Source organism: Oncorhynchus mykiss, chromosome 16, assembly GCF_057628025.1.
Source record: "Oncorhynchus mykiss isolate SJ-2025 chromosome 16, ASM5762802v1, whole genome shotgun sequence".
In the NCBI taxonomy this organism is placed as follows: domain Eukaryota; kingdom Metazoa; phylum Chordata; class Actinopteri; order Salmoniformes; family Salmonidae; genus Oncorhynchus; species Oncorhynchus mykiss.
Window position 1 is genome coordinate 16,980,619 of NC_143037.1, and position 27,875 is coordinate 17,008,493.

Consider the following 27,875-nt stretch of genomic DNA (forward strand, 5'->3'; position numbering starts at 1 on the left):
ATGTATGAGATTTCTATCAATGACATCTAAGGCTTTTATCTGAAGAAGTGGTTCTAGATATGCAACATATTATACATCTCAATTTGATCAATGCACAAGGCCAGTTTAATGTTTTGTAGTCATGTTGTTTTCATTTAATTCAATTGTATTGTGTGATATACAACAGGGCAAATGCCCATATCTCTTTCATAACTGCTAAATAAATCATGTATTTACTATATGATTTCTTGAATTGGATCTAATTTGCATTTCCGTACTGTAATCATGGCCATGACCAGATAGAGGTGTCTTATCACTATGGCTACGGCATCTGCGTATAAATAAATATCTCCCCAACATAAAAACAACAAGAAAGGACCTCTATGTTACTGATGAATGTGTAGCCTACCTATATACCATTTGACAGTAGAGGGTTAGTTTTGGGTCGGCTATAAAGCTTGAGACTTGATTTCTCTGGTGGTCTACAGAACTGTGTAAGTGTATGTGTGTGCGTGTGTGTTTGTGTGTATGGTTAAATAGCTTCGCTTAAACCTTCAGATCCATTCGCCAGGCCTGCAGGGGTTGCCACGGCAACAGGTTCCCCCCCATAGTAGGCCTTTAGATGGGCAGGTAAATTGAGAGCTTTAAAGAAGCTGAGGGATCAAATGAGCCTGATAGGCTAGATTCTAATGAATGGCATACAATTAGAAACATTTGGCAGATATGTTAGAGACCAAGAGAGACATGGACTAAGACTGCAACAGTGTTGCAGATATCCTATACATGTCGTACCGTAAATATATTAACCATGGATGACAGGTTGTCATCGTAAAAGATAATGTGTTGTCTAATAACCTACATGGGAGGTAAGAAATACATTAATCTATTCACCAATCAAAATGTATTAATATACTGTCTAACTTGTAATTTCTCATCTCTCTCTCTCTCTTACGCTCTCTTTCATTCTCTCTCTGTGTGGTGGTTGTCGCTGGGTCAGTGTAATGAATGTAATGCTACTGAATCTTTCTGAAGCGTTTCCTGGAACCAGATTCATTATTCAGCTGCTGCGCCTGGACGGTGAGAGAGGAACTGCACTCGCTGTCAAAGGACAGCAATGAATCTGTCACTATACAGTCTCCTCTCTCTCTCCCTCCCTCTCTCCCCCTTCTCCTCTCATAGTCACCCTTCTCTCCCTCCCTCCTCTCTCTTCCTCCTCTCTCCCTCCTCTCTTTCTCTCCCCCCTCTCTCTCCCTCCTCTCCCTCCCTCCCCTCTCTCTCCCTCCTCTCTCTCCCTCCTCTCCCTCCCTCCCCTCTCTCTCCCTCCTCTCTCTCCCTCCTCTCTCTCGCCCTCCTCTCTCCCTCCTCCCTCTCTCCCTCCTCTCTCTCTCTCCCTCCCTCCTCTCTCTCCCTCTTCTCCCTTTTCTTCCTTCTCCACTTTCCCCTTTTCCCTTCTGTTCTCCATCTACTCTGCCCCTCCTCTCTGCAGATGTCATCCACCTCTCACTCTGTGAGTAACTCTAGTACTCCATGTCTCCCTCTCTTTAATTATACTCTGAAGGAATTCAAGAGTTTTGAACTGCATAGAATTCAGTGGAAACTAAGATGAAGCTTGCAGTAGTTTCCCATCTTGACCTATCGTTTCCTTCTCTCAATAGAAAGCAAGGTGGGCTGAGAAAGAGGATCTCCTAGTGAATACAGTACCTCGCTCAAGGGCAAATGGAAAGCCTCACTCCAACCTGGCACAGTGAGTGTCACTCACCCACTTACTACACTCAAGGCCATCTTTAATATATCACCATGTTTTTTTAACCAGTCAGCAAACAAACGGCCTGTGGCACATTATGACTACACACACATGGGCTATATATTACACAAACATGTTATCTCCTACACGACACACACCCAGGCATAAACCTAGGCACACACACAGCATATACTTACTACAAAGCCATATGCAATGATATCTGTTCAACAAACTAGACTGGACTTTATGGTCAACGGACAGTATTCTTCACGTTGTGTGCATTATTTTGTGTCACACAGCATATGATGTAGCCCAGGCCTGACCCTGAAAACACACTGCTACCTTCTCATTAATTCATGGCCTTCCATACTGGATTGAATTACAGCCTACGGTAACCCAGGATTTACTTAGACCAAGTCTGTCCTGTGTCCTCTAACACACACACACACACACACACACACACACACACACACACACACACACACACACACACACACACACACACACACACACATACACACACACACACACACACACACACACACACACACACACACACACACACACACACACACACACACACACACACACACACACACACACACACACACACGACACACACACACTGCTCATAGATCAACTGGTTCCACTTCGTATCACAGTTCACGCATACAAAATACTAGACACTAACGCATCCATGGGACTCTCTTTAGTGCTCTTGTCGAGACACTTCTTTGTTAGTTTCCATTATTTATATCTACCATCAGTAAGTTTGGTCAAAGACACTAGAAAAAGTACAAGACAACTCCACACACTGTCCCAAATGTCACACCTGCAACCAATGGTTAACATAGTATGAGTTGACAAACATATAGTTGGGATTTTGTCATTGGTTCAAAAACATTTCTCATACATAAAGGTTGCGTTCCCCTGCTCAGACGTTGCATGCCTAACCAACGGTGGCGTGCCACGTCATTGACTGTGTCATCGACTGACAGATTACATATGATGTGTCTAGCTCTAGCTGATATCTAAAATAACTACCCAGGCGTTGTAAGATCTGGCATGCGTCAGCAACGCATGGGCAGAGGAACGCGTCCAAGACATGAATCCTCTACAAGTCATACATCCTGAATAGTATCCAATGAAATAACATGCCTAGATTAAATATAGCATCCATGGTTATTTGGACCAGAGATCAAAGCCACATATTTTTTTGTTAGGACACTGTGCCTTTAAGAGGAGTGTTTCGGGGGAGGGGTTTACATTAATAAAACATTAGTTTATTCAGTGGACATGCAAAGACATGGGTAAAGGCTCTCCTGCACTGTAGCATGCTGGATTTCACATACACAGACAGACAGACAGACAGACAGACAGACAGACAGACAGACAGACAGACAGACAGACAGACAGACAGACAGACAGACAGACAGACAGACACACCCCTGCCAACCCACCACAGAACAGACATACTCACACCAACCCGAAAACACTCTCCCCCGTGCAGTGTGGTTGTACCAGAACAACTGGAACGGAGACAAAAACATGGATGCAGAGAAAACAGAAGAATGAAGAGAGAAGCAGAAGAAGAAAGAAGGAAAAGAAAGACGACTTAATAGAAGAATATATACTATGAGGAGAACAGAAAACAGAGTGAAAGGAGCTGAGATCCAGTACTAACACAGTACAGGACGGTGGAGAAGTGTGACTGTCGTGGTGCAGAATGGGAAATTCTTCATCCCCAGGCATGTCAACTCTATCTCCGTGCATACTGTAGTTACTGCAGGTATTTTTAATTTTTACTTGAGTACCTTTCTCTCAAATGCTGCGGCTGGAAGTTCTCTTTGATCTTTTGACCCGGGGGATGGATGCTGATTTGGGAATGTTTTCTTTGGCATGTTCATGTTCTCGTTGATATGCCAATGTTTCATTGACTGGTTTGAATGAAGTCTTATCAGTGAGTATGTTTTCTCGCCTCCATATGATGGTTATTGATAAATGTCTAAATGCACAATATTGATGTGTGGAATTTTAAATATTGCTGCATGTGTGTTGCAGGTAGGATGTCAGGGGCTTGGACTTTCCGTTGTGTTATTAAAAAATGGTTATTGATATAGTATTAAGGTGGTTTGAAGGGGCATTTTACAGGCAAATGGGGACTAAAATTTGTTAATGATATTAATGTGATGAGAGACATATACATATATATATGTATATATATATATATATATATATATATATATATATATATATATATATATATATATATATATATATATATATATATATATATATACTGTGTAGAGAGAGAGCGAGAGAGACCTGAAGAGGATATGGGATGCACATGCTGTGCTCCATGGTCATGGTGTTGACATTATCCCCACAGTGACATTAGATTGTTATTACTGATTGTTATTAATGTACATCAAGGTAGCCCTCACTTTATATACAATTTGATATTGATATATAAATTGGAGTCTGGCCTGAGGTACATTTATGAGTATACACAATTGACGTCTGAAGTTTAAATACACTTAGGTTGGAGTCATTAAAACTCATTTTTCAACCACTCCACACATTTCTTGTTAACAAACTACAGTTTTGGCAAGTCGGTTAGGACATCTACTTTGTGCATGACGCAAGTAATTTTACCAACAAATGTTTACAGACAGATTATTTCACTTATAATTCACTGTATCACAATTCCAGTGGGTCAGAAGTTTACATACACTAAGTTGACTGTGCCTTTAAACAGCTTGGAAAATTCCAGACAATGATGTCATGGCTTTAGAAGCTTCTGATAGGCTGATTGACATCATTTGAGTCAATTGGAGGTGTACCTGTGGATGTATTTCAAGGCCTACCTTCAAACTCAGTGCCTCTTTGCTTGACATCATGGGAAAATCAAAAGAAATCAGCCAAGACCTCAGAAAACTAAATTGTAGACCTCCACAAGTCTTGTTCATCCTTGGGAGCAATTTCCAAACAATAGTACGCAAGTATAAACACCATGGGACCACGCAGCTGTCATACCGCTCAGGAAGGAGACTTGTTCTGTCTCCTAGAGATGAATGTACTTTGTTTCGAAAAGTACAAATCAATCCCAGAACAACAGCAAAGGACCTTGGAGGAAACAGGTACAAAAGTATCTATATCCACAGTAAAACGAGTCATATATCAACATAACCTGAAAGGCTGCTCAGCAAGGAAGAAGCCACTGCTCCAAAACCTCCATAAAAAAGCCAGACTACGGTTTGCAACTGCACATGGGGGGGCAAAGATCGTACTTTTTTGGAGAAATGTCCTCTGGTCTGATGAAACAAAAATATAACTGTTTGGCCATAATGACCATCATTATGTTTGGAGGAAAAAGGGGGAGGCTTGCAAGCCGAAGAACACCATCCCAACCGTGAAGCACGGGGGTGGCAGCATCATGTTATGGGGGTGCTTTGCTGCAGGAGGGACTAGCGCACTTCACAAAATAGATGGCATCATGAAGCTGGAAAATTATGTGGATATATTGAAGCAACATCTCAAGACATCAGTCAGGAAGTTAAAGTTTGGTCGCAAATGTCTTCCTAATGGACAATGATCCCAAGCATACTTCCAAAGTTGTGGCAAAATGGCTTAAGGACAACAAAGTCAAGGTATTGGAATGGCCATCACAAAGCCCTGACCTCAATCCAATAGAAAATGTGTGGGCAAAACTGAAAAAGCTTGTGTGAGCAAGGAGGCCTACAAACCTTACTCAGTTACACCACCTCTGTCAGTAGGAATAGGCCAAAATTCACCCAATTTATTGTGGGAAGCTTATGGACGGCTACCCGAAATGTTTGACCCAATTTAAACAATTTAAAGGCAATGCTACCAAATACTAATTGAGTGTATGTAAACTTCTGACACACTGGGAATGTGATGAAAGAAATAAAAGCTGAAATAAATAATTCTCTCTACTATTATTCTGCCATTTCACATTCTTAAAATAAATTGGTGATCGTAACTGACCTAAGACAAGGAATATTTACTTGGATTAAATGTCAACAATTGTGAAATTGTGAAGTTTAAATCTGTTTGGCTAAGGTGTATGTAAACTTTATACATGAGTTGATATTTTTACTGAACGAACACATTGCCTTGTGTTGGGCCATAAATGGCTGACATGCATCGTATGTTTGTATTTAGAGAATTGCTTTGAGCTCTGCAGAGTGAAGGTTTTCTCAGCACTGCTCGTTTTTTCTCAGACTTGCCTTAAAAGCCTGAAATCTTTGTGTGTAGCGACTGAATGAGTTAAGCTCACTCTTCTCAGTGATGTGAAAAAGCCTTGGTGGGGGGGGGGGAGACAAACATCAGATACACAGAACGTATGAGTGACTGACTGAGGAAGAAAAGGGATACAGGAAAGAGTCTGTCACACGGAAATAGCAGTCTTTGGAAACGGGAAAACGGAGCTGAACTAAATGTTGGTTTTCATTCGCCATTTGATCTAGCGTGTTGACAGTGGGCGAGACGGCAGGGGCAAGGAGACACGCAGAGATGCAGAGAGCACCGGGAAAGGCATAGAGGCTGAAACCTGAAAGAGCTTATTTAAACCAAGTACACAGCAGGTGAGATGACTTTGAGTACTCATTAGGCCAGTCAACTGTAGGAGAGATGAGATTGAATTACAGGCTCGAAAGCCAGTTACTCCTAGTGACCAGGTTTCAAGTAAGATATACTGTAGCCATCAAGTGAGATATAGGGTTCTTTACAATCAGGAGGGACATTTTGACTGGTAAAAAAGGTTCTTAGCTAAATGCCTGGGGATATGACAGTAAGGAATTCCCATACTGATTTCCCCCAAATCCATTCCCAAGGTGTAAGCTATAGGGTCAAAAGCTATATGGCCGAAGGTCCAATAATATAAGTCCACTGGAAGGTTAAGCGTATTGCCTATATAGTTCCAGTTCCTTTCTGTACACAGCCATGACACAGGGGGCAAGGGGTTATTTTCACACTGGGTGTTCTTACAGGAGGAAATTGAGCCAAGGCTGGTGTTCAGAAATAGGCGTCTGTCTTCAGGGTTCTCACTCCTGCATTTTGTATGTGACAGATGTGGGCTTTCCCCACGTTTGTTTGCTCAGATGCGAGCTTGATGATTTAACTATGTCTTGAATGAAATCAAACAAACAGAGACTAAAGCCTGATTACTAAATTACATTGTGCGGATGAGCAACTGCTAATTTCTTGATTATACACTCTGTCCCTCTGAAATCCTGATATATGACAGTGAAATTAAATGTTTTGTCCTGCACCACAAGCGGACATAGCATGTATCATTTCAATTCCTTATCTTTTCATGTCTTTAGGCATTGGTTCATTATTGGGTGGCATGGCAGTTAAGAGCATTGGGCCAGTAACTGAAAGGTCGCCAGTTCGAAACTCCAAGCCGACTAGGTAAAAAAAAGATATCATTGTGCCCTTGAGCAAGGCACTTAACCCTATTTGCGCCTGCAAGTCGCTCTTAGTAAGAGCGTCTGCTAAATGACTCAAATGTAATGGATCAAAACGGATTGACAATGGCAATGTCCCATCAGGAATCTTTCCATGAGGTAAAAAAACAACAACCTGAAGGTGAAGTAGTAGAGAAAGAAAGAGCAAGAAAGTGCTTGCTGATTAGATTGTGCTGGGTTTTCACACACACACACACACACACTGCAGAAGCTCGTTCTTCACCCTGCCCATCCACAACAGTCCCACAGCCTCCGGTGTGATTTTATTGGGATGACAAGTGTGCAGTCCCTCCATATTTCAGCCGCTTCAGCCTGAATCCCACTAAGTCTACACTAATCATCCCAGTTGGGCTGCTCCTTACTGCTCCTCACATCAATGGTAATCTGGTTTTAGCACAATAGGGGATGTCATTACTGCCCACACTTTCTCCTTAAAGCAGAACGTGGGGCCAAATACAGCAGAGCAGCGTTATCTATGGTCTCGATCTACCTTGCTAATGATCTCGTCTGATGAAAATGATGTAGCCTTTGATTGGCACGGTGCTAATGCCTTCTGCCAGTTTGATTACGTTTTAACTCCAGGCTCTATCACTCCCCCACAATCATGATGAACCACAAATTGGATGTGCTGGTGTATCATCAACTATTAAAAAAAATAATCCTCCCAACCACAATAGTGGGTGAGCAAATACCGTTATTGAATCTATTAGCGTTAGATTTGAGTCGCAACCATGACGAACACAATATTCACAGTAAACCAACATCCCCCCCAAATATGTTCTCATCAACAGTGTGTGAATAGGAAGTAAACATCACTTTCGCAAATATAAATTTACAAACTACAGGAATTATTAGAATATCTAAACATCCCCAATCAAACGGACGTGTTCGCATCCCCTTGGAGTGGATCAGTGGATGTGTAAACAACATGCATGTGTAAATCCCACAGTAGAGTGGGTGTCTAATCGCGTACACCAGATACACAAGACTTTGCAGCACCGACAGCGAGGCGGCCACCGAGTTGCTATGAAGAGAAAAGTGAGAGAGAGAGAGAGAGACTGATGATGGATATCGTCGTAGTCATTAATAGAGACAGGAAAAGACAGCTCGCCTCATCCTGTGTTATCAGGCGAAAGGTGGCATCATGGGAGGATCATTGTGCTGGAGGCTCATGTGCGAGTCTGAGATACAGTGAGAGAAGAGAGAGAGAAGAGAGCTAGAAGAGAGAAAAGGGAGACCAGCTCATTTGCAGCTTGTCCCTGAAGACGGGGAAAGGATTATACTCTCAGACACACACACACACACACACGCACGCACGCACGCACGCACACACACACACACACACACACACACACACACACACACACACACACACACACACACACACACACACACACACACACACACACACACACACACACACACACACACACACACACACACACAGTCTCAGCAGCACAGTCAGAAACCCTGCCTGTCTCCAATCTCCGGCACTGCACTGTGCACTCCTCCTTTGCTCTTCACTGGCACTCGATACACACACACACCTCACACACACTGGGACACACACTCCACTACAATGTAGAGCCTCTGCAAAGGACACACCGGCACAGGACCAGCCAGGTACGATCCATCCATTCCTGCTGTGCTATAATTGACACATTCTGCATCAGTGGACTGGATGAGGGGTGCTGGAATGAGCCAGGCAGTCAGCTCGGCTGCGGAGCAGACCTTCTTGCAAAGCTGCATGCACCAAGATTATCTGTCTTTTGCATAACCAAGGAGAGCGAGAGGGGCTGGATGCTCAGAGTGTAGTGGAGCCCAAATCCTCTGCCCTGCCGCCCAGGGAGAGAAGTATGCGGCTGCAAGGCACATCAACCTTAAAGGGGAATTGAAACACTTTAGTAACTTCCCTTTTAACCTGGACTGACCTTGAGTAGTTAACAGACTATTAAAAACCATACTGAGCACTAGTCGAGGTCTCGCCTTCTTAAATGGCACAGTTAGCCTTCTGCCAGTCCGTTTCTCACGTGACTGGGGCAACCATGAATATGGATGAGGTTGTAAGCTAGCAGACATGTCAGGGCAAAATGCAAATAGTATAGGATATATTCATCTTGTGCAATTAGCTCATATTTTGTTGTGATGTCAGAGGATTTCAAAGGGAAAATTAGGACGAGCCTGTTGGATGATGCCTTGCACCCCTCTGGGTTTTGACACTGATTACTTATGATTACTTTGTTTTTTAGTTTAGAGTACGTCAGAGGTTTTGCGTCGTATATCGGAAGTAGCTGCAGCTCCGGTGATATATACTCTATTTTCTAATACAGCCGGGAGAGGATTGCTGACTCCGAATCAATGTGATGCTTTTGAAGTTGTGTTGATCAAATTCCACTAATCTACAACTTCAGAATCCCTTTGATGTTCGTTTGATATCAGTTTGTAAATCCCCGGATATCTAGGGCTTTCTTTTCTTGAAAAACGTCTTTCAACGAAGAGGTACTGTACTATTGCAGGAAGAATGTCACCGGTTGAATTTAAAGGGAAGGGGAAAGGGGGGTACCTAGTCAGTTGTACAACTGAATGCCTTCAACTGAAATGTGCCTTCTGCATTCAACCCAACCCCAATTACCGTTTTGTTGTCATTTTTTTTGATCCAGCTTACATTTTTTAAAGAATTGCCTCTATGACATAATGCCATCCATCTCCCAGAGCACTTAATTATGTTTTCACTATGATGGCTTGCTTAATTTCTCTGGAAATGTCTTCATCTATTTTTTTTATAGCCAGCTTTCCATCAGAATACTCAATCATACACTTTAGTTGAGGTCATCTTGACAGACATTGACCCACATTTTGATACAGTCTCAAAGCTGTAATTTCCCTTGTACAAGATGCTGTGTTTTTTAAAAAAGATGATGAGAGGGAAGAGTGTATATCTGGCTGAGGTGGGGCTGATCTGGTTGTGGTTTGGCTGGGGTATTTCTATAGTCTAGCTATGGTCTGGTTGTGGTCTAGTTGTGGTATTTCTATGGTCTAGCTATGGTCTGGTTGTAGTCTGACTGGTCTGATTTTGGTCTAGTTGTGGTATTTCTATGATCTAGCTATGGTCTGGTTGTAGTCTGACTGGTCTGGTTGTGGTCTAGTTGTGGTATTTCTATGGTCTAGCTATGGTCTGGTTGTAGTCTGACTGGTCTGGTTGTGGTCAAGTTGTGGTATTTATATGGTCTAGCTATGGTCTGGTTGTAGTCTGACTGGTCTGGTTGTGGTATTTCTATGGTCTAGCTATGGTCTGGTTGTATCTGACTGGTCTGGTTGTGGTCTAGTTGTGGTATTTCTATGGTCTAGCTATGGTCTGGTTGTAGTCTGACTGGTCTGGTTGTGGTCAAGTTGTGGTATTTATATGGTCTAGCTATGGTCTTGTTGTAGCCTGACTGGTCTGGTTGTTGTCAGTGGCCGTGGTCTGTAGATTGGCTGTAAGGTCTAACTAACTATATGTTCTGGTTGTGGTCTGTCATGGTCTGTCTCAATGGTCTTGCTTTGATCAGACTGTGGTCTGTGTCTATGGTCTGGCTGTGGTTGGGCCATGTTATGGTCTGGCTGTGGTAGGGCCATATTATGGTCTTGCTGTGTTAGGGCCATGTTATGGTCTGGCTGTGGTTGGGCCATATTATGGTCTGGCTGTGGTAGGGCCATGCTGTGGTCTGGCTGTGGTTGGGCCATATTATGGTCTGGCTGTGTTAGGGCCATATTATGGTCTGGCTGTGGTAGGGCCATGTTATGGTCTGGCTGTGGTAGGGCCATGCTGTGGTCTGGCTGTGGTTGGGCCATGTTATGATCTGGCTGTGGAAGGGCCATGCTATGATCTGGCTGTGGTAGGGCCATGCTGTGGTCTGGCTGTGGTTGGGCCATGTTATGGTCTGGCTGTGGTAGGGCCATGCTGTGGTCTGGCTGTGGTTGGGCCATGTTATGATCTGGCTGTGGTTGGGCCATATTATGGTCTGGCTGTGGTAGGGCCATGTTATGGTCTGGCTGTGGTAGGGCCATGCTGTGGTCTGGCTGTGGTCTGGCTGTGGTAGGGCCATGCTCTGGTCTGGCTGTGGTATTTTTGCTGACTGACCGTGATGCTACAGCAGGTTGGTTGTGATTGAAACTCTGCCACCCAGAATAGCTGACCCAGCGGCACGCTGCATTACTCACAGCCTCCAGCCCAGTCAGGCCCCATCCTAGCCAACCTCCAGCCCCCAGCCCAGCCAGACAACCAGCCCAGCCAGGCACCCAGCAGCTACAGAGGGCAGGGGTTAAGGAGACATTTGGACCTGTGGGGACATGGAAGGGAGAGATCAGTGATACCAACAGCATGGGGTGCCAGGCTGTGTCATATAAATGCAAAGGGTAGGATGTTGATGCTGTGCACATGCATCGATACACCTGTCTGACCTCATGCTCAGCAACACATTGTCTTGAACTTGGAGGTGTGTGTGTGTGTTTGTGTGTGTGTGTGTGTGTGTGTGTGTGTGTGGTGTTTTTTCATTATCAGATGAGCTAAGCTTTTAATATTTTGACACACAATACATTGGATCTCTCTCTCTCTCGCACGCATGCAAACACACACAAACGCACACACACACACACACACACACACACACACACACACACACACACACACACACACACACACACACACACACACACACTTTTCTATTTAACTGCCTGCTCAACTGAATCAGTTTCCCATTTGCCTTTCTTTTCCTCTGAGCTTCAGTCTTTTTAATTGCTTAGCCTACTTCACTGTCCATGTAGCAGTTGACTTATGACCATTGTAGAATATGTCTGTAAAAAGTTTCCAGTTATGAGTTGCTGGGTGTGTGAATTGCCTCAGCGCGCATCACATTTGCAGTCAAGGCAGATTGGAGATGACGCTTAAGCAAAATTAGTGAATTCAGCAAATTACTAAAGACTAACCAACGATGTGCCGTCGTGCAGTGAGCTTTACAGTACATATGCTATCCACAGAAAATGTTTCCTTTAGTTGGCATAGTGTAGTGTACTGATGCAGTATGCTTGTCGTATGACTTCAAAACAGGGCTATTCGATCAGGGTACTACATGACTGAAACACCTCTGGTCACTCTCCAGTCTATCCAATCTAATCAATACATGAGTGAATTTTGTAGCTAATCAATACATTCAGTTGATCAATCAACTGCCACGCAGAGAAGACAGCCAGCAATACTTCAGCTCTGCGGGGCCGGTAATTAAATAGCCCATCTGCTCCGAAAGAATGCACCCTCCTAACGCCAAGGATACAGAATAGACCAGGGATCATCAACTGTTTGTTTGTTGACCCCGAGAAGCCCAAACAGATATGTCTCACTAAAACATTCATTTCAAACCTTGCTTCCATTTATATACGATCACATGTTTCTCTCTATTATGCGTGGGAAGAGATTTCTTAAATTATTATCACTTGGAGCTGATTTCCTGGTGTTTTTAGTGTATTATTGTCCCGGTCGTCATGGAAATGACCGGACCAAGGTGCAGCGTACATTTTCCTTTATGTATGTAAATGTCGCCAACAAAACAAGAAACAAAGACACGACCGTGAGGCTTACTAGGGCTATAGTGGCACTAACAAAGATAACTACCCACAAAATACAAAGGAAAAAAGGCTGCCTAAGTATGATTCCCAATCAGAGACAACGATAGACAGCTGTCCCTGATTGAGAACCCTACCCGGCCAAAACATAGAAACAGTAAACATAGAAATAAAGAAACTAGAATGCCCACCCTAGTCACACCCTGGCCTACCCAAAATAGAGAATAAAAGCCTCTCTATGGCCAGGGCGTGACAATTATGTCAAACCGCGACCATGTCAAAGTCTTGGTCGCTGACATGGAGCTGCCTGGCTGAATCCCAAGCCCAGTCTTGGTCACTAACATGGAGCTGCCTGGCTGAATCCCAAGCCCAATCTTGGTCACTAACATGGAGCTGCCTGGCTGAATCCCAAGCCCAATCTTGGCCACTGATTAGATTTTTAGATCATAGACTCTGACTCATCCAGCCCCGGCATTCAGTCAATGTCTGAACCCAGAGGGAGAGAACGTCTCCTCAGCTCCAAGCATAGATCCTGGCCAGGGACAACGTTTGCATTAACAGATGACTGTGGTCATGCTAAGCATAGTGTGCATTGTCAAAAAGTTACAGGCACCAGCTGTCATAGTAGGCATGTACTAATGTCTACCCGAAAATATTTAAAAAAAAACATATTCCAAGGTATTGAGTGCCATGCAATATCCAATGGAATGAATCCCTCGATACAAAATGGTAATTATTAAGGGCATTATTACGTAATTACCGTTTCAACATTTCATCTCTATCTTGACTGTTAACTGTGTTTTCTGCGTTATGATGTACACTTTCCTTTGACATGTAAATAATGTCACAACTAATGCCTCAGGCCCTCCCATTGGGACTTCACTGGTGGAGGGAACAAGCTGTTCTTCACTTTAATTCCAGGGTGTCATGTGCTAAGCTCTGTGACAGGCTGGCTGTCAGCTGATGGACCGTGGTAAACTGTGGTACTGTACTGTGAGATATGGGTGGGGTATTTAGTCAAAAAAGCGGTATACGCTATGAATGTACCGTTTGGGCCAGAGGCCATTGGAAGATGTATGATAAGGGAATTCAATTCATATGGGAAGGTTGTATTGAGATGTGTCTTAATAGCATAGTGAGTGGATGGTGGCTTAGCGTGTGAGAGAAGACAATAGAGGGGAATGGAAGGGAGCTGGGTGGTAAGAGATTGTGTGGAGAGAAGGAATAGAGAGGAGGACAGAGCACAGTAATGAGAATCAGTCGTGTGTGTGTGTATGTGTATGTTTGTGTGTGTGCGCGGGCATATATCTGTGTGTGCATGCGTTTGACGTGTGCGAGTTTATGTGTGTGTGGAGGACATTGGGTTTTCATGGTGAGATGTTTATCTCTGGCAGAACCAATTCCCCCTGCTTGGAGCACAGGGACCCACTCCAATAATAGATTCATCTTAAAGCACCAATATATTTCAATATTTTGTCATCTTCATTATGCTGAATAATACATGCACACAAACACGACTGTCTGCAATTAATGACAGATTTGTCTCAATATCCTGTGCAATATCCCAGCACCCAAAGCATTTATCATCTAATGGTTAGCATGTCAAACCCTTCATTCCCATTGACTAGAATGAACCAATGGAGACAGTAGAGTTCAAGTCACTTTGTGTTCCGGTGCTTAACAGAGCTGTCTCTCATGCTCTTCCATCGGCCAGTAGCCAAGCTCTTCACAAACCGGATGAGAAGAGCTAACTGTTGGGTGGAAGGAAGCAGTGTTTCCTTAGCCCTGTCCAAGATCTGTTTGTGCTGTCTTGCAAACGTTTGGGATGACAGTGATCATACTGTAGGAGTTGACAGGACAGCGCAGACAGATCTGGGACCAGGTTAGCTTGTCCATGGTTCAGTAAGGCCATTTTCGAGTTGGGAAAGTAATATGACTGACATCAATGAGCGACTGAGAGAGGGAGTAAAGGAAGGATAGGGAGGAAGGTGGTTAGGAGGAAAGGAAGGAAATAAGTTATGAAGTTAAGGAAGGAAGAAGCTAGGAAATAATTTTAGTAGAACTTGGCCAGAGCACAAACTTGCCATTCCCAGAGCTGAACAGAAATAATCAGGTGTCAGAGATGAAACCATAAAATAAAAAATAAAAAACGGCCTCTGTCACACCCCCGTGTCACCGGTGTCCAAGATTGTTGTGTTCGCCCCATAACGAGAAATGTTTGGCCACAGCCTTGAGACAATCCATTTGGAATGTATCCATGCTCCAGGTTGGCTGAAATACAATTCCGCCGGGAAATGTCTATCACTCACAGGTTTTTAAGTTCTGCTTCAACTCTAATGAACACAACCGCCGATGATGAATCCTCGGTCGCCTCGCAAAATAGGAGGGAGGAGGGTCGGGAGGGAGGGAGGGATGAGGGTGAGAAATGGCCTCCTCCTACGGAGACAAAGTTTACATAAAAGACTCTGCAGTGTGAATAGGAAAAAATTAAAAGGATGTTCGTCACCAGCATTAATAGTGTAATTAACTCTCCCATAACGTTTCTAATAATGGGACCTGTGTTAGAGGTGACAGGTCATTAAGAATCCTACTGCTGTGAGTTATACTGCCAGGGTAGAAAAACATTGGGAGATACTACAGGGTTCCTTGTGTATAGATGGATTCAACTGGTTTCATTGAAAATGTCATTGTTACAGTGATATCATTGAATATCAAATTCAAGTGATACGTCATCTATTTACATGATGTCATCACTTTAGTATATAACATACTATACTGTCCAATCGACGTGTAAACACGCCTTTGGCTTTGCAAATGTTCCATTATAAAACCTTCAGCCCCCGACAGATTTTCTCTGTCTCCTCTAACAGATCTCTGCTGTCATATGGCTGCATCATGGAATCCCTGCATCCCTCCTCAACTCTGAAGTGATATCAAACGCATTATCACCGTTTTTGCTCTGTACTGAAAGAGCTCCATCTGGAAAACTTGACCTCTGACATGTACGATTTTTTGTAGATTTGTGAATTAATGAACAAAATTCTAAAATAGCGTTTTTAAGTGAACTATCCCTTTAAACTGGGTACATGGCACTTATCTAGCCCAGACAATGCAGTAACAGTGACTGTATTACCTTGAGAACATCTGTGTCGGTCGGAGAGCTTTAACACCTGTGTGGCTGTGGCTTTCTAACCTCGAGATAATCACACATAGAGCTGCCCATCCACAAACTAAGTAATGGGCCTAAACTGCAGAAAATCAATATGGATCCCTCTATCAGTGCAGCCATAAGACGTGATTTACTGTATGGATTCAATACCGTCAGCTGTTTAACTTCTGTAAGACCTACTTACGGGAACAGAGAGGAGTGCAACAGTGAATGGTCAACAGCTGATGTTGCATTAGGCGTAATGTATGGACCTCTATAGAGAATTTTAAAATAATGCATTGCACGCTTATGGTTCACTATCGTATATGATGCTGACCATTCTCTCCTTTATTTATTAGTTTGCTGTTGGACTGTACTTGGCGACTTCAACCTCCCGACGTTTTCCTCCGATTCATTTCTTTCCAACTCTCTCTTTCCCAACCTTGTCTCTTTTGACCTCACCCTTTCGTCTTCTGTAGCCCTGTACCCTCCGTATACATCCCCTTTTTCATGTGTCTAGAATCAAACCCATGTCTCACAGCCCGTTGTCTCCTGTTTCCAGGCCCACCTCTCTCCCCTGTCTCATCAACGGAAACCGGCATACACGGTGAGGCGTCTCCTGAAGGTTCGACCTCGGGCAGGGGATTCCAATACCTGGTTGACTGGGAGGGTTATGGCCCGGAGGAGAGGTGCTGAGTTCCCGCTAGGGACATCCTGGACCTAGGCCTCATCGCTGAGTTCCAACGCCGGCACCCAGGTCAACCAGGTATGCGCCCAGGTAGGACGCCAGGTGGCGCCCGGGGGGGGGGGGGTTCTATCACACTTGTGTTCTCTGTCTGTTTGTCTGACACCTGTTCGTTTTGTTCGTCAAGTCTACCAGCGTTTTTCCCCTTTCTCCTGTCTTTTCTAAAGTTCCTGTTTTCTAGTTTCCCGGTTTTGACCATGTCCTGACCCAGAGCCTGCCTGCTGTTCTGTACCTTGTCACACCACCCTGGATTATTGACCTCTGCCTGCCCTTGACCTGTTGTTTTGCCTGCCCCCTGTTCTAGTAATAAACTTTTGTTACTTCGACACTGTCTGCATCTGGGTCTTCTCCTGAAACTTGATACACAGGCTCTTCTCTCTCTCTCTCTCTCTCTCTCTCTCTCTCTCTCTCTCTCTCTCTCTCTCTCTCTCTCTCTCTCTCTCTCTCTCTCTCTTCCTCTCTCATGATCTGCCCATTCCATTCTCAGAAGACCCCAGGAAAACTGTTTGCTACAGTCTGGTAATGCCTAGCTTGCAGATCTAGTCACTAGATCTAGATTGCGCTATGACCTACTCCCTAAAGGGGGAACAGCTCACATCCAATCTTGGCTTCTGACACAGAATGGTCCTGACATTCATGAGTGCTGTCATCTCCAAGATTTGGGACTTCACCCTGTGACAATAGTGTCGCCTTGACTGTTGTGGGATTTAGCAAATGCTGCAGCTGTTTGAGGCCATTGATATAAATTGATGGGTGTGTGTGTGGAGGGATGGGGATAAGTGTGTGTGTGTGTGTGTGTGTGTGTGTGTGTGTGTGTGTGTGTGTGTGTGTGGAGGGATGGGGTTAAGTGTGTGTCTTTGTGTGAATGTATGTGTGTGTGTGTGGATGGATGGGGTTAAGTGTGTGTGCGCGCGCATATCTTAAGGAGAGTGAGACTTACTTGACTCTGGATTGTCATTATATAGAACAGGATCATGTACTCAGGTCATAGTATTAAGATATTCCTGTTTCACCATCTCCTCCCATGAACACATACTGTAACATACACCAATATTGTCAGGAGGCTGTTTAACTTTAGGGAAATCTAATGTTAAAGTCAGAGATCTAGCATTTTTTCTTAATTCCCCCGTATAACCTTCACAGCAAATGTTCTTATCTTGACCCCTGACCCCACGTTCCCTCATCTTTGACCCTTCCAGGTCGGGAGAGAAGAAAGGGTCACATGATCTCCACTGGGGATGCAGAGTTCCCGTGTGAGTACCACACCCTGGGCCACGGCGGCACGCGCTGTTTCCCTCACAACAACAACAACAACGGCGGGCTGGCGCCAACCTCTGGGAACCGCCAACGCCACAACACCCTCGCTGCCAAGAGCCTGGAGGCCCTTACGAACCTTCACAAGGCTGACATAAAGCGCCAGCACGAAGCCTTTATGGACCTCCAGAAAAATCAGAAGTATCCGGCCAGCCCCTGTATGTCTCAGGGCCAGAGATCACCTAACTTTGGCCGCCAACAGCAGGTAACATCTTAATACCCTCAATTACCCATCCCTGGTACAAAAACAGAACCACAGGAGTATCCAGGCTACATGTCAATGAATCAGTTTATTATGACATCGTTGGCTGATAGTTATCAGAAGGTGTTAGAGGAAGATGGAAACAGAGATTTGAGATAAGAAGGAAATAGACACATTGATCCATACATGAAAGGTTGACCTCTTCCACCCATCAAATCCCCCTCTCTATCTCTCTCTTTTTCCTCTCACCCACCACATGCTTTGCAGTCAATGCTTGCATGCCAAAGCTGTTAGAGATGCAAAGCACCAGGACTTTGCTGTGTAGACTGTTTATTCTCCCCTACCCTCATCCCTCTATCCTGATCCCCCCGTCCCTCTACCCCAATCACCTGCCTGTGAATACCACCATTCATCATAGACTCCCGTCTCTCCACACTCTCTCCTCCATCGGCCAAGTATCACTCCATCCCCTCCTCTGTTTCCTCCCTTTTGCTTTTATTTTCCCAGTGTATTTACCCTGGCACAGCCATCTATTTCTGCACACAGAAGTGTGCGAGAGAGAGAAAAAGAGGGAGAGACGGAGGGGCAGATAGAGGGAGAAACAGGTGGAGTCCACGGTTGCCACGGCAACCCCCGCGCTGCCCCCCCCCCCCCATTCCCATATAAGGCAGTCAATGATATCATATGGCTGGCAATGCCTAGGCAAAGAGAGAGAGTGGAGAGGGCGGATGGCAGCAGTAGCAGCAGCGAGAGAGAGAAACAAAGAGGGAGAGATGAGGAGTGAGAGAATGACTGAAACTGCGATTGGGCTGTAACGGTATAGGGACAGAGAGAGAGAGAGAGAGGAAGTTCCACTGGTTCTACTTCAGATATCCAGACCAACACCGCCTGGGATTTACTGATTCCTCTGGGCTCGCGGGAGAGCGAGAGGACAGAGCCACCGCAGTCAGAAAATGGAGAGGGGGGAGGAGGAAGGGGAGGGAGGTATGTGGAGCATCATGTGAACCAGCACACCACCAGTCAGCCAGCGGCAGCAGCAGGCTCGTTGAGTAGCAGCAACGGTACCAGTTCTCCTTTTCATTCATTAATCAATGGAGACGTGCAGAATCCTGTGTGTTCTGGTGTTACTGTGGAATAGACGTGTTTCTGCCGCTGCATGTGGGGCAGAGAGAGAGGAGAAAGGGAGAGCGAGAAAGAGAGTGATGTATGCATGTATGGAAGAGAGCTGTTTCTGTACCTGACTGCGTGTGTGCATGTGACTATGACCAGCCAGTGTGTGCTCATTTGTGTGAGTGTGTGTGAGTGTGTAGCTGAGACCAGTGCAGGTAAGACAAGATGCAATGGGTATGCCTCTCCTCTACTCCCTCCTTTCTGCAGGCATAAGAGGAGGGGTGTGTGAGTGTATGTGTGTATGATCTGTGTGTCTGGGCTGGCTCATGCCAGGTTTTACCAGTGTGCAGGTGTTGGCCAGGTGTGGTTGTGGTGCCGCAGTGTCTGAAAGAACAGGAGGGGGCTGGTGTGTGTGTGTGTGTGTGTGTGTGTGTGTGTGTGTGTGTGTGTGTGTGTGTGTGTGTGTGTGTGTGTGTGTGTGTGTGTGTGTGTGTGTGTGTGTGTGTGTGTGTGTGTGTGTGTGTGTGTGTGTGTGTGTGTGTGTGTGTGTGTGTGTGTGTGTGTGTGTGTGTGAGAGAGAGAGAGAGAGAGAGAGAGGGTGGGTACCGGGATGACTACTTGGCATGCAGGTCAGGCATCCATTGCTCCACTCCCCTCTCTCTCTCTCTCTCTCTCTCTCTCTCTCTCTCTCTCTCTCTCTCTCTCTCACTCTCCCTCTTCCTCTCTCTGTACACATAGGTCCATCGTGGGATTTTCAGCTTGTGTAATTGAGATATATGGCAGGGCATTGAATTCCTTCATGGTGCATAGGGGGACGGTTTATTTTGTGTGGGGCAGGTTTTTATGTTCTGAAACGCCCTCTTGTTAGTGCACATTGGAGGAGAGGTGGGCAGGGGAAGCTGAAGTAAGCGGAATGAAGAGGGAAAGGTGGATGAATACATGAATAGAGAGCGGGGGGGGGGGGGGGGACGTGGGAAAATGTGTTTAATGCATATGCATAAGTCTACTGGTATGTTAGTGGGTGGAGTTATGCGAGTACAAAATGGATGTGTAGAGGTAGGTGCTAGGACATGCATGTCAGTCTCTCCTGGCTCAAAGTTGAGGAGAGATTGACTGCATCACCATTGCTCTTTGTGTGAGGTGTTGATGTGTTGAAGGTACCGACCTTTATATTTAATAAGTTGGCACACAGTTTGGACACTCATTGGTACAACACAAGACATACAACCAGAGGTCTCTGCACAGTCCCCAGGTCCAGAACAGAACAGAGGCTGGGAAAGGCACTGTATTAAATATCACCCCAGGTCACTCAAGCTAGGAATAAAACCAGTTTAAAAAAACAGATAAAAGAACACCTTACTGCACAACGGGAACTGTGAAGAGACACAGCCATTTTATATTTCTTGTATTGTCATTTCAACTGCGCTATGTACAGTGCCAGTCAAAAGTTTGGACACACCTACAGCGGTTCAAGGGTTTTTCTTCATTTTTACTATTTTCTACATTGTAGAATAATAGTGAAGACATCACAACTATGAAATAACACACATGGAATCATGAAGGAACCAAAAAACTGTTAAACAAAATCTATTTTATATTGTCACGTGTGCTCCCTCTCCGGCCTCTAAGTCACCAGGCTGCTCAATATTGGCAGATTTATACACCTGTCACCATTGTTACGTGCACCTGCGAGTCATCAGACTCACCTGGACTTCATCACCTCCCTGATTACCTTCCTTATATATGTCACTCCCTTTGGTTCCTTCCCCAGGCATCATTGTTTCTGTTTCTTGTCTGTGTGCTGTTTTAGTTTCTTGTTTTGTATTATGTTCCGTTTATTTATGAAAACACTCTGCTCCCTGAACTTGCTTCCCGACTCTCAGCGCACATCATTACATATATTTTAGATTCTTCAAAGTAACCACCTTTTGCCTTGATGACAGCTTTGCACACTCTTGGCATTCTCTCAACCAGCTTCACCTGGAATGCTTTTCCAACAGTCTTGGAGGAGTTCCCACATATGCTGAGCGCTTGTTGGCTGCTTTTCCTTATCTCTGCGGTGCAACTCATCCCAAGCCATCTCAATTGGGTTGACGTTGGGTGATTGTGGAGGCCTGGTCATCTGATGCAACACTCCATCACTCTCCTTCTTGGTCAAATAGCCCTTACACAGCCTGGAGGTGTTGGGTCATTGTCCTGTTGAAAAACAAATGATAGTCCCACTAAGCGCAAACCAGGTGGGATGGCGTATCGCTGCAGAATGCTGTGGTAACCATGCTGTTTAAGTGTTCCTTGAATTCTAAATATATCACTGACAGTGTCACCAGCAAAGCACCCCCACACCATCACACCTCCTCCTCTGTGCTTCACGGTGGGAACCACATATGCAGAGATCCTCCGTTCACCTACTCTGCATCTCACGAAGACACGGCGGTTGGAACCAGAAATCTCAAATTTGGATTCATCAGACCAAAGGACAGATTTCCACCAGTCTAATGTCCATTGCTCGTGTTTCTTGGCCCAAGCAAGTCTGTTCTTATTATTGGTGTCCTTTAGTAGTGGTTTCTTCACAGTAATTTGACCATGTAGGCCTGATTAACGCAGTCTCCTCTGAACAGTTGATGTTGAGATGTATCTGTTACTTGAACTCTGAAGCATTTATTTGGGCTTCAATTTCTGAGGCTGGTAAATCTAATGAACTTATCCTCTGCAGCAGAGAACTTTGGGTCTGCCTTTCCTGTGGCGGTCCTCATGAGAACCAGTTTCATCATAGCGCTTGATGGTTTTTGCGACTGCACTTGAAGAAACTTTCAAAGGTCTTGAGATGTGCGTATTGACTGACCTTCATGTCCTAAAGTAATGATGGACAGTCGTTTCTCTTTGCTTTTTTGAGTTGTTCTTGACATAATATAGACTTGGTCTTCTACCAAATAGGGCTATCTTCTGTATACCACCCCTACCTTGTCACTACACAACTGATTGGCTCAAACGCATTAAGAAGGACAGAAATTGCACAAATGAACTTTCATCAAGGCACAGTCTCAATGCATTCCAGATGACTACCTCATGAAGCTGGTTGAGAGAATGCCAAGAGTGTGCAAAGCTGTCAAGTTAATGGGTGCCTACTTTGACACTTTTTGTTTAACACTTTTTTGTGCTATTGTGTTATTTCATAGTTTTGATGTCTTCACTATTATTCTACAATGTAGAAAATAGTAAAATAAAATAAAGAAAACCCCTGGAATGAGAAGGTGTCCAATGTTTTGACTGGTTCAGTAGTGGATCTAGATATTGTGTGTACAGTATACACTGATATGTAGGCTATGTGTGACATTTCAAATGTATGTATATCAGTCCTTGACTTTTAATGTTCTGTACTATGTATTATGTCATATTTCATGTGGACCCCTGGAAGAGCAACTGATGCTTTTTCAGGGATTCTAATAAGCACCCATAAATACCAAATACTAATATGTTGTGTTGACATAAGCACGTTTGCTGAATTCCAAATCCGACCCTAACAACTTCTCCTAGGCACTTCTTTGTATCTTAAGTAACTGAATATATTTAAGCCAGCCTCAACCTTGCCTAGGGGGTAGGGGTTGATTTGGTATTCATCATAGGATCATGGGTGTACAAGATAGTGTATATCTGCTTCGAGATTCTATTAGGGTCGATATAGACAGTAGAAGACATACATGACATTTAATACAAATAATATGTGCAACCATTCTCAACGTCATATTTCAATTTAAAGTTAAAGTTAACACATTTGATTATACCCATATGGCGTTCATAGACACTGGTGTACTTTACACACTGTAGGTATAGGCTAACAGCAATAAATGGCTAGGAAAAATGGCTAGGAAAAACTCCCTTGAAAGGCAGGAAACTAGGACGAAACCTAGAGAGGAACCAGGCTCTGAGGGGTGGTCAGTCCTCTTCTGGCTGTGCCGGCTGGAGATTATAACAGTACATGGCCAAGGTGTTCAGACGTCCATAGATGACCAGCAGGGTCAACTAATAATAATCACAGTGGTTGTCGAGGGTGCAACAGGTCAGCACCGCAGGAGTAAATGTCAGTTGGCTTTTCATCGTCGATTATTCAGAGTTAGAGACAGCAGGTGTGGTAGAGAGAGAGAGTTGAAAACAGAAGGTCCGGGACAAGGTAGCACGTCCGACCAGGTGGACTGGGGAGAGCAAGTAGTCATCAGGCCAGGTCCTGAGGCATGGTCCTAGGGCTCAGGTCATCTGAGAGAAGAGAAGAGAAAAGAGAAGAGAAGAGTAGAGAAGAGAAGAGAAGAGAAGAGAGAGAGAGAGAGAGAGAGAGAGAGAGAGAGAGAGAGAGAGAGAGAGAGAGAGAGAGGAATTAGACGGAGCATACTTAAATTCACACAGGACACCGGATAAGACAGGAGAAATACTCCAGATATAACAGACTGACCCTAGCCCCACGACACAAACTATTGCAGCATAATTACTGGGCACTGGGACAGGAGGGGTCCTGAGACACTGTGGCTATAGGGCCAACCAACAGGACAATGACCCAACACCTCCAGGCTGTGACAGGGCCAACCAACCAACCATAGTATCAGTAGTCAAGTCCTAGTTATAGTGAGCAATAACAGTCTTGTGAGTGTGTAGAGGCCTGGCCAGTAAAATGGGGTCTGAATGGAGGTAATATGTCATGGTGTCTGATTGGTGGTAATATGTCATTGGGTCTGATTGATGGTGATATTGCATGGGGTCTGATTGGTGGTCATATGGCCATGCAGGCAGACACATGATCACTAGCGCTGACTCGGACAGTAGCCTGCAGGACGCACAAAGCTCTCTGTATCTGGGTCACAGGAGCCCACAGGCCTCTGTTCTCTTCCTCTCCTGCCTCTGCTCTGTCGTTCTTCATCCAGCTTCTCTCCTCCACATACTCTCTCAACAGAGGGTAGGAACTGATTGAATATTTCCTTTCAAACCAGGGTAGGAATCGAAGGTTATTTCTTAACAGAGGGTAGGACTGAACCTTCTGTCTCAAAAGAGGATAGGAATTGAGAGTGAGGGAGTTAAAAGGTCTAGCTCTGAGCTAATGGAATAGAATATACTATCTGAATGTCGCTGGGTCACTCTTGCATTTGCGTCCCGTGCCATGGCAACCATAAAAAACACTTTAAAATGAAAATAGATATTCGTCATTTGTTTATACTGAAATGGTTATTAATCACAAAACATAATGTAAGTCCTTCATTACTGCAACACTTTGTGGCAGGGATCATCAACTAGACTCAGCCGCGGGATGATTTCATTCCTTGACCGGATGGTCGGAACACAATTGCTAATAATTTGTAGACTGTAAATTGATTGCAAGAAGCCCAAACAGATATAATATTTGACTCAAACGTAATCATTTCACACCTTGCTTACATTTGTATACAATCATATGCCTCTGTATTATGCGTGGGAATACTTGGGAACAGATTTCCTTCATTAAAATAATTTGGAACTGATTTCCTGGTGTTTTCATTGTCTTTTATGTCCAACAATGAAACTTCAAAAAATGATAATACATCTAAAGTATTCAGGCCCCTTTACTTCTTTCACATTACAGGCTTATTCTAAAATGTATTAAATTGTTTTATTTCCTTATAAATCTGCATACAATACTGCATAATGACAAAGCAAATGCAGGTTTTTAGACATTTTTGTAAATGTTTAAAAAAAAGAAAAATGGAAATATCACATTTACATAGGTATTCAGACCCTTCACTCAGTACTTTGTTGAAGCACCTTTGGTAGCGATTACAGCCTTGAGTCTTCTTGGGTATGATGCTACAAGCGTGGCACACTTGTATTTGGGGAGTTTCTCCCATTCTTCTCTCCAGATCCTCTCAAGCTCTGTCAGGTTGGATGGGGAGCGTTGCTGCACATTCTCTCCAGACATGTTTGATCGGGTTCAAATCTGGGCTCTGGCTGGGCCACTCAAGGACATTCAGAGACTTGTCCTAAAGCCACTCCTGTGTTGTCTTGGCTGTGTTCTTAGGGTCGTTGTCCTGTTGGAAGGTGAATCTTCGCGCCAGTCTGAGGTCCTCAGTGCTCTGGAGCAGGTTTTCATCAAGGATTTCTCTGTACTTTGCTCAGTTCATCTTTCCCTCAATCCTGGCTAGTCTCCCAGTCCCTGTTTTGGTACCCCTCCCCAGATCTGGACCTCGACACAACCCTGTCTCGGAGCTCTATGGACAATTCCTTCGACCTCATGGCTTGGTTTTTTGCTCTGACATGCCATATCAACTGTGGAACCTTATTTAGACAGGTGTGTGCCTTTGCAAATCATGTCCAATCAATTGAATTTACCACAGGTGGACTCCAATAAAGTTGTAGAAACATGTCAAGGATGATCAATGGAAACAGGTTGCACCTGAGCTTAATTTTGAGTCTCATAGCAAAGGGTCTGAATACTTATGTAAATAAGGTATTTCTGTTTTACATTTTCAATACATTTGCAAAAATGTCTAAAAACCTCTTTTCACTTCGTCATTATGGAGTAATGGGGGGGGGGGGGGGGCAAATAAAACCAAATAAAACCATTGGGTTATCCCAGTAGCGATGATGTTTTGGGGATTTAGGGATATCTACCTATTATTTTGAAAGCTAGAAAGTAAACAAAGTACTTCATATATTGTATCGATCAATAAAAATAAAAAAGGCTATTAAAATAAAATGTTCTTTCAACAACAACACCTTCAATTTGTCATTGGTGTTACTGTCATTGGTGTTACTTCTCCTACTGGTGGCACAATGTTACAATAATGTTAAAAATGATTTCAAGACTGCAATATTAAGTTCATTTAGAATGGGAAGACGTACCCAAAAATATAGAAAATGTTGTTCATTTTCTCCAAAATGCCATGCCCAAATGCCACCACAATTCAAGATCGACCAAGCTGTTTGGGCGTCACATGGCCTTGGGGTTAAGAGTATTGGGTCAGTATTCAAAAGGTCACTGGTTCAAAAATCCCTGAGCCGACTTTGTAAATAATCTGTCAATGTGCCCTTGAGAAAGGCACTTTACCCTAATTTCTCCTGTAAGTCGCTCTGGATAATAGCATCTGTTAAATCACTCATATGTAAATGTTTAGATGAGTGATAAGATAGTCAGGTATCATCCTTAATTTAGATGGAACCAAAATTGAACTGTGCACTTGACACCCCTGGCACAAGTCCTACATAATCTTGCAACAGCGTCTTGGTTATAGCCTACCGTTGTCACTGTGACTCAAGGACACTACACACAGTCACAATAGCCTAACACAACCTAATAGATTTAATGAACTTTGTCCTCTCCGTTGGAGGCTGCCCAAATTCCCTTAAAAAGCCAAGCTTCTTTAATCCAGTGTCTGTGTATTGCTTTAATCCACTCCTGAATTTGAGCCAGCTAATTGTGTGAACAGTAGGTGTTCAGTTGGATCGCTAGCTAGCTGGTGTGTGTTTGTCATTAGTATGGATGTAGTGTCTGTAAACATTTGAATCATTGTTGGGTAGCAATTACAGGCAATTAAAAGGCTATTATGATGGCACTGAAGGACATCGGAAGTTAATCTGGTCTATCATCACAATAATTAGCCCCTCACTTTCCGATTGGATCTAGACGGAGAGAGAAATATGATGGTCTTATACCCCTCCTTTTTTTGTCTTGGGAAAGTCTTCAACTCATCTCTCTCCTCAGATAAAGTATTCAGATCTTCCCAACTTTATTTGTCACGTCTGCATTATCTTACACACGTCTGACTGGAAGCGGATAGATGGATCTTTCTCACTCACATCCCCTTTTCTCCGTTCCCCACACGTCTCTCCATCCATCTCTCTCTCTGACTAGCAGCGGTTGTCAGGGAGAAGACAGTTGTCCGGCTTAAGGGATGGGAACATATCTAACTCCCTATCCTTTCTCTCTCTCTCTCTCTCCCTCTTCCCTCTCTCTTTCTCCCCCTAGCAACAGCCAAACTACTGGAGCTTCAAGGTCAGTGCTAAGACTGTTTGTGTTTTAGTGTGAATATGTGTCTCTGTCTCTGTGGATTTGTCTATAATGGGATAAACATTCATAGTGTCTGTGTGTGCATCTGTGTGCTTCTCTACTCCTCATTGTGAGTGTTGCAGTGTTGGCACACACCTCTGAGACTTGTTACTGGTGTAGGAATGCATCTGCTGCTGTATTTTGAGTCCCTCATAGTGGGGCCAAGTCCCAAGTTGAGATCTGTGTGCTGAAATTGGACACACCTAAGTTATGCCTTGATGTCAATGGGAGATTTGTGCGAGAACGTACTTTGCCTGGATCTCAGGTTAGGATTTGGGCCAAAGAGACTTAAAATATCTGTAACATGTAAATCATTAGCCTGATTCGCAACAGTTGTGGTTTACATTCCGTGTACATGAACCAACACGACTGTAGAACAGTTCTGTCTGCAAGGTTTAGGTACTCTTAGTGGACAAAATAAGCATTCTGGCTCAATATGGCTGCTGTGCATCCCCCATGTGGGCGCTACATATTGGTTCCC

General features: G+C 44.1%; 1 protein-coding gene across 2 annotated transcripts in view; it reads left to right on the plus strand.

The window, feature by feature from the left end:
• The first annotated feature begins 16,440 nt into the window (after window positions 1–16,440).
• The window catches only part of LOC110492842 (SRC kinase signaling inhibitor 1), a 40,695-nt gene continuing 29,260 nt past the window's right edge, over window positions 16,441–27,875 (plus strand). Inside the window, exons 1-3 of one of the 2 annotated variants that reach the window (XM_090202083.1) lie at window positions 16,441–16,727; window positions 17,906–18,225; window positions 27,314–27,340. In XM_090202083.1, coding sequence (XP_090058209.1) covers window positions 17,929–18,225; window positions 27,314–27,340 — 324 coding nt within the window. In that variant the 5' untranslated portion in view covers window positions 16,441–16,727; window positions 17,906–17,928. Of the gene's footprint in view, window positions 16,728–17,905; window positions 18,226–18,912; window positions 19,284–27,313; window positions 27,341–27,875 lie in introns of those variants that run through there. The other variant, XM_090202084.1, reaches the window with a different exon arrangement.